A 15,879-nucleotide genomic window follows, 5' to 3' on the forward strand; every position below is an offset into this window, starting at 1 on the left:
TGTCCTAGCTTTAATCTTAGCCCTAATTTAAACCCAGTCTTGGCCATAGTATTTAGTATTGACCCCAACTCTGACCCGTATAATATAGTATAGTAATACCGCAGAGGCGTAGCGACCCCTCCCGGCGCCCGGGGAGAAATTTCAATTTGGCGCCCCCGCCCCCCCCCATATATTTTTTTATATTTGTAATTTAATATAACCTCTAAAATGAGCTTATTTTGGCGCACCTAGAGTCGGCGCCCGGGGACATATGTACCCCACCCACCCCCCGTCGCTACGCCTCTGTAAAACCGACAAAAATGATATTGTACAATTTTGCGTTTTCATTATATTAATAGCGACAATTCTTCTGGTTATTTAAACAACACCAACATGACATTATACATTAGACCTCTAGTATTAATACTTTTTTTCTTCTCTTATGGTGGTATCTATTTTAGGAAAAGGATCAGAAGCAGGATTATGATCAGCGTTTGGGTCGAGGTAAGCATAATAGCTTGTATCATGGTAGCGATACTATCCTAAAAAGTATTAAATTCCGGCGATACTAACACAAATAGTACTAAATACCGGCTTTTATTAACAAAGATTGGTGAGAGAGATAACGATGTATAACTTTTATTTTATTTTTTATAAGGGTAAATATCACTGTGTATGTATTCGTGTTGATTGTTTATTCTTATGCGCTACAGCCCTTAACGCCATTTATTTGCTGACGTGTCTGAATCATCGTCAATATGGTTCCAATCTTGCGGGGGTCCGTGTCCAAGGGGACGCGACTCTAGCGGCTGAAAAAATATATTTTGAAAACCACCTGTAGAGCAGTTTATCCTGAATTATTTCCCCTGTAGGCGGAGTTTTCCCAAGGGAATATTCGGTCCGACTCGCCTCTTCAGGCACGCGAGGGCTATTTATTGAGTAGCACTTCTGAACTTGATTGACACCTTAAAAAATCCCGACGCGGGGGGAAGGGTGTTTTCCCCTCTTTCTCGCCAGCGCGCCGTTGGCCAATAGGAACGCGGGGAGGTCACGAGCCGAAGGGTGTCGAAGCGAGCTCGGCGTATTCCGTGCGGTTTGATTGGTCGGTGGTTGGAGCTCGCGAGCGTGGGAAAGGGACGACTTGTTGCTTCACACCGGGGCTATCTGAGGCGCTGAGGGCTGACCCCTACCCTCCTGCACCGGGGGAGGGGGGAAGGGGAGAGAGTGGGAAACGAAAATGGACAACTGACGTGGAGTTGGGGGAGGGGGTCGTGTTTGACTATCCCACAGCCACCTCGTTACGATCCCCCGCGAGGTATTCAAAACAATCCAAACGTAACCACCTGATGGCTTTAGGGCCGGACAACCCCGCCCCCCATCCCCCCTTCCCTTCTCTTATGTCTGACTTTTTTTTTTAAAGTAAAGGAAAAAGGGGGAGGGGGATGTTATCACGGATTTGGGTGTAGGGTCCCACGCTTGGCCACTATATTACCGCCTCGACTTGAGCTGTGGGCTTGAATTAACAACTTTCACATCGTCGGTGAACACATCGCTCCACTGCCTCTACGACCAATCTTAGAAGTAGACCTCGCTAGTCTGGGATTTTATTTCTACCACATGCGGACATTCATACTCACTCACCGAAACCATACGTGAACGGACTTTTCCTTTTTGGTTAATTGAAGAACTTCAAACATCGACCACCGTGTATAGTTATTTTTTTTTACTTGTGTTGTGACGTAGCATCAGTCTGTTGTGACGTCGCCCCCAGAGAGTTGTGACGTAGTGCACAACAAACTGTCCCATTGACTAATGATGACAGAAGCGGATCTATCGTCTCCCACATCGTCGACCGGTGACTACAGCCCCAAGAACATGGACGACAAAACTAATTACCGAAAGGTGAGTAACATAATACTTTACTATTTGCTGGGTAGGTTAGTTAAACACTTAAACAGTGAGCATGTCTGATGATGTATGTACTATGTAGGCCTATATGTATTGTATAATAATAACAACCTATTAGGCCTACTAGATCTACCAGTTGATGGTGAAATAATAGATTTTTAAGATTTTAAGACCTCTACTTACATAAGACCTCATAAATAACAATCTATAACTTGATCTACCAGTTCGTGGTGAAATAATAGATTTTTGAAATTTAAGACCTCTACTTACACAACACCTCTTTCACTAATTACATTATATGAATTCCTTAGTTCAATAACATTAGGCTAGGCCTATTATTAATTAGACTGTCTTTCTGAATTTCAATTTTGTTAAAAATGTTGTCCTCAAAAACGAAGTGCTATTTAAAGATGAAATGATAATAAGCCCGTGTTAAACTGTGTTTAGTAAAGTATCTTCCAAGATCTTATTCAATCACATCACACAATTATTACGTTTTTAATGAGGCTCTTTTAATTGCCTCGGGAGGTAATTGATTTTGACATTCGCCTCGCGTTAATTAGATCAATGTTAATTTCATTTAATTGTCGTTAAAAACCAGTCGATTACTAAGAGTGCGTTACACATTCTATCCAGCTATAATTGGTACCCAGCATAAATTGAGAACGTTCTACACTCAGCCCTCGAAAACACTGTATTAGACAAGCTGCACTTTTTTTTATTTTTGTACGACTATTAATGAAAGCTCATTGAGCTCATTTAATTATCCCCGCCATCAAAGCCAGCAGTGGCGTATATAAGCGTGCAGCCTCTGAAACAGCTTTAGCTCCGATAAATCGTTATACAAATTTGTCAAGGCCGTAGTGTGTTGATGTAACTACACGTCAGTCTTGTGTTGAACTGTCCACCCCACAATGTGTTTATGTGACGTAACTTCCGTCTTGTGTTGAATGTCCACCACACAATGTGCTGACGTCACAATGTGCTGACGTCATATTGTGTTTGTCCACAGAGCAACAAGCCCATGATGGAGAAGAAGCGAAGGGCCAGGATCAACTCCTGCCTGTCCCAACTCAAATCTCTCGTCCTACAAGCCATGAAGAAAGATGTAAGTCACTTAAATGGGGATTATTCAGATTCTGATCATAATTAATTAAACTCAGGATAAGCCACTTTTAATCTTCTGATCCTGATTAGTTAATGTAAGGATAAGCCAATGTTAAACTAGCTAAGATTTGAGGGATCACTGGTATCATAGATTACCTTTCCATGAATACACGCCCCGCCCCCTTCCCAGATTATATCAATACCCGAAAAAGGTACCTACCCATATTTACATTACAAGCTTACACCGTGGTACCTGATGTATTAAATTGTGATGTAAGTGCATCTTGTACATCAGTCAACAAGCATGAACTTAGTGGCAAACAGTCATTCAACACCCAACATGCTTTTAAATTTAAATGCAATGAAAATGCGATAAAAATAATTACATTTTCTTTAGGTCTAATTATAATGCTAAAAGCCATAATCGTCAAAATGATTTTTTAAAATCCGAGAATATTATTTTATTCAACTTCTGTTAAAGGCGTGTTAAAGCGTCTTATGTGAATTTAAGATGAATCTAATTGAAACCCCTATGTAAATACCCCCCCCCCCCCCCCCCCACCTGACATTCACAAATGATAAGGGATCTCTTCCCTCGTTTACAAAATCGCGTCATTTTCTCACCTGCTTCTATAGCATTGTGTAACAAAAAATCTCAAAATAATTTTTTTCGACCTGTCTTTGTAGCAGTTGTGTAACAAAAAAATCTCAAAATAAATGTTTTCGACCTGTCTTTGTGGCAGTTGAGTAACCAAACGACTTCCTCCTGTAATTAAGAAATAATTCTAAATTAGCAGACAGGTGCTGATAACGGTTGCGATAGCGAGCCTCTCCAATTAGATTCCTTTTCTTAAAAAACAAAAACAAAAAAAAAACCGTTAGGAAGGAAACATAATTGCGTTTTTTTAATTTAAAAAATTCTCCAAGTGAGCATTAGCTCCCCCCCACAAACACTCACACTGTGCCCCCACATTCTGAACCCCCCACCACACACTACGCCCCCACACACACACATTGTGCCCCCCCCCCCTACTCCCCCTCACACATCGCCTAATCCACGCTTAACTGTGCGACCTTTTCGTCCCTCCTCTCAACATATGATGGGAAGCTACTCTGTTCGCGCTCTGACATTTGTAACGTGCGCGATATCACCAAAATGATGAAGTCTGTCGACTAGCAGTCACAAAATGAAAAAAAAATTAAAAATGAGCAGATGATTAAACGGGGATGTGTAAAACTAAGCAGGATATGAAACAATTCAATTTTCTTCCTGGTTCCAGCGATTGTATTTGTTTTAACGAGTTTTTAAGAAAACTTCCATTTTAGGATGTTTTATGAAGCTAGGGAAATAATTTTTTTTTTACGAAAAAAAAAATTAAATGGGTTTTATGTTGAGTTAAAAAAAATTGTGAACTAGATTTCCTGGAAAGTCCAGATTTCCTTTGAAAAGATAGGCCAAAAGTTGAAAACAAATTCCAAAATCTTTGCATTTAGTCCAGAATTCTAAAAAAAAATAATTGTGACGTCATCATTTTATGAGCTTTATGGTGTGAATTATACGTTTATTGCACATATTTTTCTCATGTTAGTTAAACTAGCTATTACAAAGCATTCAAACCTATAGGCACATAAAAATTACTAAACTGGTTATTAGGACACTTTCATTCCATAGTAGACCTCCGAATAGCTCAACCAGCCATTTGGACGCCAACGGGGTACGGGTCCTCCGTTTAGCTAGACAAACCGTACCATCGTCTGAAAGCTGTGTTTACACATGCCTCTCCCTTGTTGCCCTACCCACCATCCCACTCGCTATCACTCGGCGATTCCCCCGTCCCCGGGGAAACTCTGGGCGTTTATTTTTCCTCATCTGGAACAACTTGTCTTTCAAACCCCGGCGACCCTTGGCTGGGAGACCCCTGACCCCTGGCTAGCAGGTAGCGCCCGGCTACCTGCCCTCGGCTCGACTCAGATTACCCGGGGGTCGTCAGCCCGGGAGGGGGGTAGTTACAGCAGTGACCTGCACTCAGAGATCTGACCCCCACCACAACCCCTCTCCTTCCATTATGTCTAACTGATCTGTCCAGCTACCTTCAATCGTGTGACGTGCACTAAAGATCCCCCCCCCCCATTCACTTCTTTAACCCCCTTTCCATGTTTTTCAACCTAGACAATAGCCTCCAATAAAGCAGCTCGCACTGCGAACTTTAACCTCCATCATAACCTACACCCTCTTAACCCCATCTCTCCCCGGGGCTTAGGGGCAATGCCTGTGGGGTCATAGCGTCCAGTTAACTGCATGTGAGGTCTAAACCGTGTGTGGAAAAAAATATCACAGCTAATTCGCCTTGACTTTGACAACGCTATCCCCCAAAAAGAAATAACACGCTTCTTCTACAATGTACCAGCTTCTCTTAGCTCAACTTTGACCCCTAGTGTCACTTCTTTACACTAGACTCTATAGCGTTTAGTTATGTATAGAGCTAACATTTTCGAGACTATTCTCTATTATCAGTCTAGTTTTACTCTTTATTTGACCACTTCATACAAGTATTCAACTTTTTTCTTGACTTTACAACTAACGTTCACGCTGTCCGATACACACTTGTAAAATATCAACCATTCAACGGCTTTTCTTGGCTTTAAAACTATCGCTCACACTATCTGATACACCATTGTAAAATATCAACCATTCAACTAAAATATCAACCATTCAACGGCTTTTCTTGGCTTTAAAACTATCACTCACACTATCTGATACACCCTTGTAAAATATCAACCATTCAACTAAAATATCAACCATTCAACGGCTTTTCTTGGCTTTAAAACTATCACTCACACTATCTGATACACCCTTGTAAAATATCAACTATTCAACGGCTTTTCTTGGCTTTAAAACTATCGCTCACACTATCTGACACACCCTTGTAAAATATCACCTTGGTCAACCACCGCTACGGCCAACATCGTGCTCGCCTTGGTTCAACTTTGACCACTGGCTCAGTGGGCCATATTTCATCAGGGCCACATTTCATCAGGGCCACCAACTTGGCTCGTCGTATTTCATCAGGCCCGGCCAGCCATTGTTTAAACGGGCTTATCGAGCGCGTTGTTTAAACGCCGCTTAAGAGATGGGACTTTTATCGAACGGCAAACACGGCCGCTATCTAGGCCGGACCCGGCAACTCTGGTCCGGCTACTTGACACGGGATTAACCCCTTCGGTGCTGGCCAATAAACTCGAGTATCGCAGTAACCAGCGACTGTTAATTGCTAGATCAATACCTGACCCCCACAATCAGCTGTGTGTGTGCGAAGGTCAAAGGTGAAGACCGCGTAAATCGCAGTTACGGTTGACGTTGGTGTTTAGCACTAAAGAAAAAAAAGGGGTGGGGGGAGGGGTGGTACATGTGACAGCCTTGTACTAACAAAAACTTTCACCCCGTAATCAAAACAATAAAAAAAAAAAGAAAAAGTATTGAAAATATGAATAATATTAAGTCAAACTGATTTCAAAGGTGGATTTGTAATAATAGTTTTTTCGTATTGTTCTTGCAGAATTCACAATATTCCAAGCTAGAAAAGGCTGATATATTGGAGCTAACGGTCAAACATCTGAAGAATGTTCAGCGTTTCCAGACAAATGGTAAGAACATCCTTTTAGTAATAATTACAATATGTTGGCAATAAATCAAATGTTTTTACCCGCTTACATGTAAATAAATTTGTATTCAAGATCATGAAGATTTCTTTAAAGATTATGAGGATTTCTTTAAAGATCATGAAGATTTCTTGTGATCTTGAAGATTTTTAAAAAGATCTTGAAGATTTCTTTAAATATCTTGAAGATTTCTTTAAATATCTTGAAGATTTCTTTAAAGATCATGAAGATTTCTTATAATCTTGAAGATTTCTTATAATCTTGAAGATTTCTTTAAAGATCATAAATATTTCTATTAAAGATCCTAAAGATTTGTATTTAAGTTCTTGTATTTGTCTTCTCAGTGCCAGACGCTATCAGCAAGTACAGAGCCGGGTTCAACGAGTGCGCCAGTGAGGTCATAAAGTACCTCGGGGAGTCTCAAGGCGTCAACGAAGAGGCCCGCACCAGAATCCTGACTCACCTGGCGTCTATCCTGACGCCAATCAACAACCTGCCCCTCCAGCAGAACCACACCCCCATCCTCCCGGCGCCGTCCCCCACACAGCAGCATCACCTGCAGCACCTTCAGCTACATCAGCAACACCAGCAGCAGAGCGTGTACCTGACGCCCTCCGCGCAGATCCTGACCATAGACACCAACAACAACCAGCCACACCACGCCTACGTCACACAAACCAACACCAACATCGACGTCAAACCCGTCATCTCTGAATCCCCCACGGCCTTCCAGACTCCCATCTCCTCTGGCATGAGCCCGCAGTCTAACCTACAAATCCCCTGCATCGCAACATCAGCTCAGCTTCATCTAGTACCCAGCACCCTCCCTTCCGGTCAAGTCGCTCTGGTTCTGGCACCTCAAACAGTTCCATCCATGAACTTCTACACAGCGCAACAAATCACCCGGCACCAAGAGCCAGTCTCCAGCCAAGAGCAGCTCTCCAGAGCTGTTGAAGACTACAAGTCTCGTCTGGCATCCAACAACAGTCCCATAGCGCTGGTCACCAAACCATCCCGTCAACAACGACCTGAAGCTTCAGCCCCATACAAACGTCCTGCCACACCTCCCCAAAGAAGACAATCCCCTGTCCACTCCTCAGCATCATCAGTGCTACCACCCCATACCATTAAATCCGAAACCATTTCATCCCCACCACCTGCACCATCAACCCTACCCAAACCAGCCACCAGTTCTGTTATTATCAACACCAACTACAGCAGCAGCGGCATCAACGTCATCACCAACACCAACAACTACAACAACAACGGAAACACTGTCATCAGAACTACATCAACATGGCGACCATGGTGAAGATCAATGGCACTGTTATTAAAATTCGCCTGCTTGCAATAACTTTATCAGCCAATGACTTTAGAATCAGTCAAATAGCAGTTTCATTATCAGCCAATGACTTTAGAATCAGTCAAATACAGTTTCATTATCAGCCAATGACTTTAGAATCAGTCAAATCGCAGTTTCATTACAGCCAATGACTTTAAAATCCTTCAGATTGCAGTTTCATTTTGAACCAATGACTTTCAATCCAGTCATATACCAGTTTCAATATCAACCAATGACTTATGATTCAGCCAACTACTAATCTGGCTTCCTCCTATGAAACTTGACCACAGTTTGGCCTAAACACAATTAGTCATTGCAGGAAGCTCCACCAACTATAATCTACCAATTAAGCAGATAACTGATTTTGGTTCCAATAATTTGTGTGCACTAACCATCAGCCAAAACTGACAAATCTTGAAGCTTGCCAGATAAGAAAACTCACTGACATTTTTATTAAAACTTTTATTTTTGTGAAGTTTTTTAACCTTGTTATGTAAACAGAACAGGGTGATCTAACCTTCTACATAAAAAAAAACATTGAAATAATCTGTTGTGCATGAACATTCCTCTTCAACATTCTTCCAACATTGCTTGTGTTCATCCAACAAATGTTTTGCCTTATGTTGTCATGGTATTCCAAATTTGAATTTTACAAAATTAACTGCCAATTTGGCAACTCTGTTGTTTGTTTTTTTTTCAATATTTTCTGCCTTAATGTTTTCAGCCTTGCTTGGATAACTTCACTAAATCGGGTTGTGCCTGGGTTGTGCCTAGGGTTGTGATGTTAAAATACCGGTATTAACACCCAATTTTTAAAAACTAAGAAAAAAAGCCTTGCATTATAACAAGCAGAATCAATGTTTATATTGTGTTGACATTATTTGAAATACTGTGTGAAAAGAGTTTTTAATCTATAAATAACTAGCATGCATTTTAGTTCTTTATGTTTCAAGAATCGCTCCAGCCTTATCAATTCCTTTGAAGTGTGTTGCTCAGAAAGAAAACTACTTGGGGCTGTCATTTCATGATGTATTATTTGCAAAGCGTGTTAAATCATTTTGATTGTGTTCATTTTATTCTGTCACTACAAGAAATACAACAATAGTTTGGTTTATATAAATGTTTTCTTTGGGGTGAAATATTATGCAGAAATACTTTTTTTAAAGGTTTTATTTGTCATGCAATGATGTACTTTATAATAATGTGCCTTTGATAACCTGGTGTAAACAACGTGTATAATATGTTGTATAGTTGTGTTAGCTTTTTGTGTCTGAATGTGTTGTTTGCCGTACCTTGCTGTGTTCAGAATTGTGTTTGTGCTGTACCTTGCTGTATGTTGTGTAGGTGCTGTACCTTGCTGTATGCAGTGCTGTACCTTGCTGTATGCTGTGGTGTGGGTGCTGTACGTAGTGCTGTATGTTAGGGTATTTGATCTGTACCTTGCTATATGCTGTACTGTATGCTGTCGTGTGTGCTCTATCTTGCTGTACACTGTGCTGTATGCTGTTGTGTATGTACTGTATCTTGCTGTACACTGTGCTGTATGTTGTGTAGTCTGATGTGATGTATGCTGTATTGTGTTTGCTGTACCTTGCTGTATGCTGTACCAACTCTGTGATACCAAACTGATTATGTGGACCAATGTACTCAGCGCCAAATACATTTTTCTCCTACCATTTCCCTGGAACTTTGTTTTTACTTTTTACTCCATTAAACCTGATTCAACGGTAAATCAACCATGTGTTTTAAACTGCAAGTCTACAAACTTATTGCTCCACGACAGTATTATACAGTATACAGTTAATATGAACTTAGTCCTCAACGACCACATACTACAGTATACAGTATGAACTTAGTCCTACACGACCACATACTACAGTATACAGTTAATATGAACTTAGTCCTCAACGACCCCATACTACAGTATACAGTATGAACTTAGTCCTCAACGACCACATACTACAGTATACAGTTAATATGAACTTAGTCCTCCACGACCACATACTACAGTATACGGTTAATATGAACTTAAGTCGACCACATACTACAGTATACAGTTAATATGAACTTAGTCCTACACGACCACACACTACAGTATACAGTTAATGTGAACCTTCTTCAGCAAGATTACTTCGAATCCCTGTAACCAACATTCCCTCTTAGGTGAAAAAGTTAGTGTGCAACGTGTATTGAGTGTGCTGTGTTACAACAGTCTTATACAAGTTCAAAATTACTGCGCAACCGCGCAGCTTTAGAGGGAACAGACCTTGGCTAATGAAGAAATTGTGTATTCAGCACATTATGTAAGTTGTACCCTTTGGGGGTATAGCAATATGCCAGTTTAGTCAGTGGCCAGCAAGCCCCCCTCCTGAGAGGAAAAGTAATGAGTGTAATGTGTATTTTGTGTGCTCTGTGTTCTAAAAGTCTAATACAAATACCGACCAGCTCTATAAATGTGATGTATCTCAACTCATCTGGCTATTACGCTCTTGACTACATATCACAGCTCATTTATATGTGTGGCGATCCACACTTTGCCACATATGTCAATTCATTAATATATATATTTGGCTGTTCACACATGGCCACGTATCACAGCTCATTTATATATGTGGCCATCCACTCTTGGCCATATATCACAATTTACATATACACGTCACCACGGGCACCGTTATAAAAAAATATACATTCGGCCACCTACACTGATGGCGATGTATCAAAACTTGTATACACAAAACCGGCCACTCTTACAATTGACCAGCCACAAAATCGGTCATGCACGACAACGTATTGCAATACAAAACTACTTCGCCTACGGAAGTGTTTCACTTGATATTTATTACAGTCCCCTGGGCTTAATGACAACTTCAGTGAAACAGACCCCTGACATCTTGACCTACTAATCCAGTCTTCACACTTCTCTGTACAACTAGCCACCCACGCAAATGGCCACGTATCAGACTAATGGGCCACGTATGACTGTTCGCCCATGAAGTTTTTCCACAAGATATTGTTCTAGGCCAGGGATTTTCGACAACTTTAGTGAAACAATACCTTGACATCTCGATCTACTAATCCAGCCTTCACACTTCTCTATATCAGCTTGGCCACGTATCAGAATAAGCGGCCACCCACACAATTGGTCACGTATCAGAACAAGCGGCCACCCACACAATTGGCCACCGATCAGAACAAGCGGCCACCCACACAATTGGCCAAGTATCGGAATAAGCAGCCACCCACAGATTTGGCCACCTATCAGAACATGCGGCCACCCACACAATTGGCCACGTATCAGAACAAGCGGCCACCCACACAATTGGCCACGTATCATAACAAGCGGCCACCCACACAATTGGCCACCTATCAGAACAAGCGGCCACCCACACAATTGGCCACGTATCATAACAAGCGGCCACCCACACAATTGGCCATCTATCATAACAAGCGGTCACCCACACAATTGGCCAAGTATCAGAACAAGCGGCCACCCACACAATTGGCCAACTATCAGAACAAGCGGTCACCTACACAATTGGCCACCTATCAAAACTTATTACCATCAATTAGTCGTGATGGCCACGCACAGACAGATGAATCTCCAATGTCATGCCAAACACGACCACCTGACACGATCCGCTCCGTCGTCACCCCCCCCCCCCCACCTACACACACACTAACTGGACACTGGTCAGTTTCTAATGACACTTGGTCAGTGTCCGGCTAATCCTCCAGCCGTATGGAGACTCACGCAGTTCTCGACATGACCGGTCACCGTGTCGCAGATCGCATGTCATGTATTTTTATCTGGCACATGTCAAGGCCCAAGAAGAGAAATTAGTTATGACCAGCGGAAACACGAGCGTCCATTCAGCAAGAAAAACAAATGTCTCCGTGACCACTGGCACCTTGCTTTGACAATGATACATTAGCACCTTGAGTTTCTCGCTTTGTGGAAGTGTCCCCGTTCATATTCTAAACGTCTTTAGCCTTAGTAAAATGAATTCTGTTCATATAAGGTTTCTCGCTTGAAGAAAAAGGAACATCTTAGAAAATGTTGCTTTTTCTTTCTTAGCAAGTGGATCGTGTTGTTAAAGAAAAAAAAACTGTATCTCTGGCATGTATAAAAATTGTTGACATATGGGATCGTGCACAAAGAAAAATAAAACAAAAGGTTTTGTTGGTGGTTTATTATTTGATTATATTTTGAATTATAGTACAAGGCTAGGGTGCTGAGCTAAACTGTATAAAAATGTATTTGATTTTTTATTAATTCTTCTTATCCAAAACATAGCCGCTTCGAATAACTCATCTATCGCACTCTTTATCAGACGTTGTAATGAATGTGAAAAAGTGCTTGATATTTTTTTCATGTAATTTGTTTTTCAGATTTTTAAATACCAAACTCGTATAGCAGTAACTTATGTCTTTATGATGGGGGAGTGTGTCTTATAAAATAATAAATGTTGTTTGTGAGGGGTGGTGGAAATTTCATATACCTTTGTTGAATATTATGGGTCCAAAATCCCCAATTAAAAAATATACACATAAGCTAATTTGAGCTTAACTTATAAAAGCGCATTTCAAAAAGATATATATAATTCATGTGTAGTTTGTGTCATTTAAAATAAGTAATTGTTCATTTCATAATACATCATAATATATAAAAATATAGTTAAACTAAAAAAAAATAATCTCAAGAGAAAAGTTTAAAAAAACCGATCGAATTGACCCAATTTCCTCCTGGTTTTTTCTTAACACAAAATGGTCTAATTTGCATAAACTTAATGCGGCATCTACCGGCGACTTTTCTCCTGACCTAGAAATGTTAATGTCGTGCACTGTACGGCCGGATCAAAACAACTGCACCGTGGCTGCAGCATTTCTCAACCACCGTCACAACCACCGTCACAACCATCGTCACAACCACCGTCACAACCACCGTCACAACCACCGCTCACCACCTGTCCTTTCAAACCTGTTTTTTTTTTCATTTTTTTAAATGTCAGGATTTTCCAGCCAAACCACTGACTGTGTAAACAGTAAAGTGCAGTGCTTTAGGCATCTCTTCGTGTAGGGGCGAGGTGTCCCCACCCCCCTTTTAGCATGTCCACCCCTTGACGGAATATTAATAAATACTAAAATAAAAATAGTATATATATATATATATATATATATATATATATATATATATATATATATATATATATATGTTACGGTCAAAGCCCGAAGTGCGGCCAAAGCGCGGATTGGCCGGCCAATCCGCGCATTGGCCGGCTCTCTTGGCCAAAGCCCGAAGAACTTGGCACTAAGATCGTATTTCGTACATTGGCCGGCCAATGCGCGCACTGGCCGGGACGTACTGGCCAAAGTCCGAAGCGCTTAAACTTGACAGCGTATTTTGTACATTGGCCGGCCAATGCGCGCACTGGCCGGGATGTCCTGGCCAATGTTCTATCTAGACTAAGTTGTGATCGCATTTTCATTATTCTGTGTGCGTTTTCATTGAGAGTAACGTATTGTTTAGCTCTTGTTTGTATAGCAATATGCAATATGCAAGGCGACATGGATCAAAAGGGCCGTCAGACCATGAGACAGGCATAGCAAATGGCTGTCAAAAGAAAAAAAAATGCAAATCCATGTTAGTTTCCATAATATATGGGCTCTCGATAAAATAGTTACTGGGGAAGATCTTGAGAACATTGAACAAGAAATGGAGGTTGCCATAAATGCAACGACATCCTCAGCTAACACATCTACTGCCGTGGTGGAACGCCCAGACCAGATTCTATATAGTTTGTGAAAAACATTGTAGTGCAGCTCATTCTTTTGGATCCTGTGGCAACGATGTCCATGCTATTTGTGGAATACCCAATGAAGCAGACGAAGGGTACGGAGGGAACATTACCTGCAGATTGTGTCACAACAAACAAGACATCATGGAACACAGATCAGCAGCTCATACTGGCTTGCAAACTCAAGGTGCTAAGATGCTTAAAACATCAAATACAAAATTTAAAGATGGTGAAGTGGGTGACAATGTATGCATCCGTTTTCCAGATGTTGACAGAGGTCACGGTGATCCCCGAAGCGTGATTGCAGTTGTCATGAGCGTCGAGGGCGGTTTCTACAAATTAGGAACGGAACATGGTGTTCTAAAACAACTGTATGCTAGAAGTGAGTTTTCAATTCTTCACGAAAAACTGCTCTTATTGTCGTCAGTTGGCACTGAGGTAAAATCACTACGAACCATCGCATCTTCACAATCATTGACTGGGGGCCAAGGCTACACTCGCTGCAATTGCACAACTAAGTGCACAACAAATCGCTGCAAGTGTAAAAATAACAAGCTGCTATGTAATTCTAAATGCCATAAAAGTTCAACTTGTTGTAACAAATGATGATATTGTTAGATTGAGATTATAGTACAATAAAAAATGTGAATGTTTCTGTCATTTACTTTAATTAATAATCAATAAAAACTTAATTTCATGATCCTTACGGCATAAAAAAAACCAAAATCTGCTCATGATCTTCTAATTAAGACTTTGGCCGGTCCACCATGGCCAGTCTGCGGATTGGCCGGCCAAAGGCCGAAATCAAGCAAAGTTTCGGACTTTGACCGACCTATGGGAGGCGATATTGGCCAATGCGCGGATTGGCCGGCCAATCCTAGCATTGGCCGACTTCGGGCTTTGACCGTAACATATATATATATATATATATATATATATATATATATATATATATATATATATATATATATATATATATATATATATATATATATATATATATATATATATATATATATATATACTTCAATTGCTGTACGCCCTTCCCTCACTCCACTGAGGAAGCATCAACCCCCCCCCCCTCCCCCAGAGCACGCCCTTTCCTGATAAAATATTAAAAGTACTATATTTAAATAGAAAATATATACGCCTACTATACTAATTCTCCGCCACTCCCCCACCCCACTCCGGAAGTATCTAGTGCCTTTACCCCCGGAGCAAAATGTCTGAAAGACGCCCTGCCTCAAGTTGAGTACCCTCGCACCTCCCATTTATACTTCATTCCCCCCCCCCCTCCATAAACGCAGCCCTCTATTTTATTCTAACGCATTTTTTTTGTATTTGTTAATGTCAACCCTTCAACACCTCTCACGGGACTTTCTTCTATAGCTGCGGCAATCAATGCCCATCTGACAGCATTGAAAACTTGCAACTTAAACCTAGATATTATCTACATAACCTAACCCCCCCCCCTCCTCACCCTCCGCCCCCTCACTGCAAAAATTCCAAAACACAACACCACACGTACCAAGACCTACTTTGACAATATTTCTAAAATGCACCTGTGACACAATTATTTTCTTTTCGCGATGTGACCTACATTTAATTGGGTCAGCGGTTGACCGAGTTTTGAAACGTCACCAAATTCCACTCCAGTTCCCATCATAACGGACTTCCCCTTGCCGTGTTAGCAGTTTCAAATATTTTTATATCTCAATAGCATAAACCCCACCCATTTTTACCTCCCTTCCCCCAAGCCTGTAAGTTATCTACCCTGAAGTTGAAGACCATGAATCAAGCAAGACTGTATTGCCGAGGTTTCGAGTGTTGTAGGGTCTATGAATGGGACGAGTGAAGAAAATGAACAAGACAGAGTTTCTCTTGTGTTCGCGTCGACATAGACCTACCTGATTGTTGCAAGTGGTCATTGATACATGAAATGGTGTAGGGTTTTTTGTATGGGTCTTTGCGTGCAGGGGGGGGGGTCTATATGTAGCAACTTCAAAAAAAAGGTAGTTGTTGTACGTTAATAATAGAGACATTGTTGTATCGCCATTGTTGAATTAGATTGTTGTAACATCATTGTGG

The 15,879-nt window shown here is 41.1% G+C and overlaps 1 protein-coding gene across 1 annotated transcript; it reads left to right on the forward strand.

Annotated features, from left to right (window-relative positions):
* Positions 1-1,466: 1,466 nt before the first annotated feature.
* On the forward strand, positions 1,467-9,257 carry LOC131938984 (protein hairy-like). Its single transcript, XM_059297233.1, has 4 exons — positions 1,467-1,881; positions 2,900-2,995; positions 6,552-6,639; positions 6,999-9,257. The coding sequence occupies exons 1-4, from the start codon at positions 1,792-1,794 to the stop codon at positions 7,964-7,966; spliced, it is 1,242 nt and encodes a 413-aa protein (XP_059153216.1). The 5' UTR covers positions 1,467-1,791; the 3' UTR covers positions 7,967-9,257.
* Positions 9,258-15,879: the final 6,622 nt, after the last annotated feature.

The sequence above is a fragment of the Physella acuta genome, unplaced genomic scaffold (assembly GCF_028476545.2).
Source record: "Physella acuta isolate Inbredline_101_S28 unplaced genomic scaffold, ASM2847654v3 ptg000261l, whole genome shotgun sequence".
NCBI classification, from domain to species: domain Eukaryota; kingdom Metazoa; phylum Mollusca; class Gastropoda; family Physidae; genus Physella; species Physella acuta.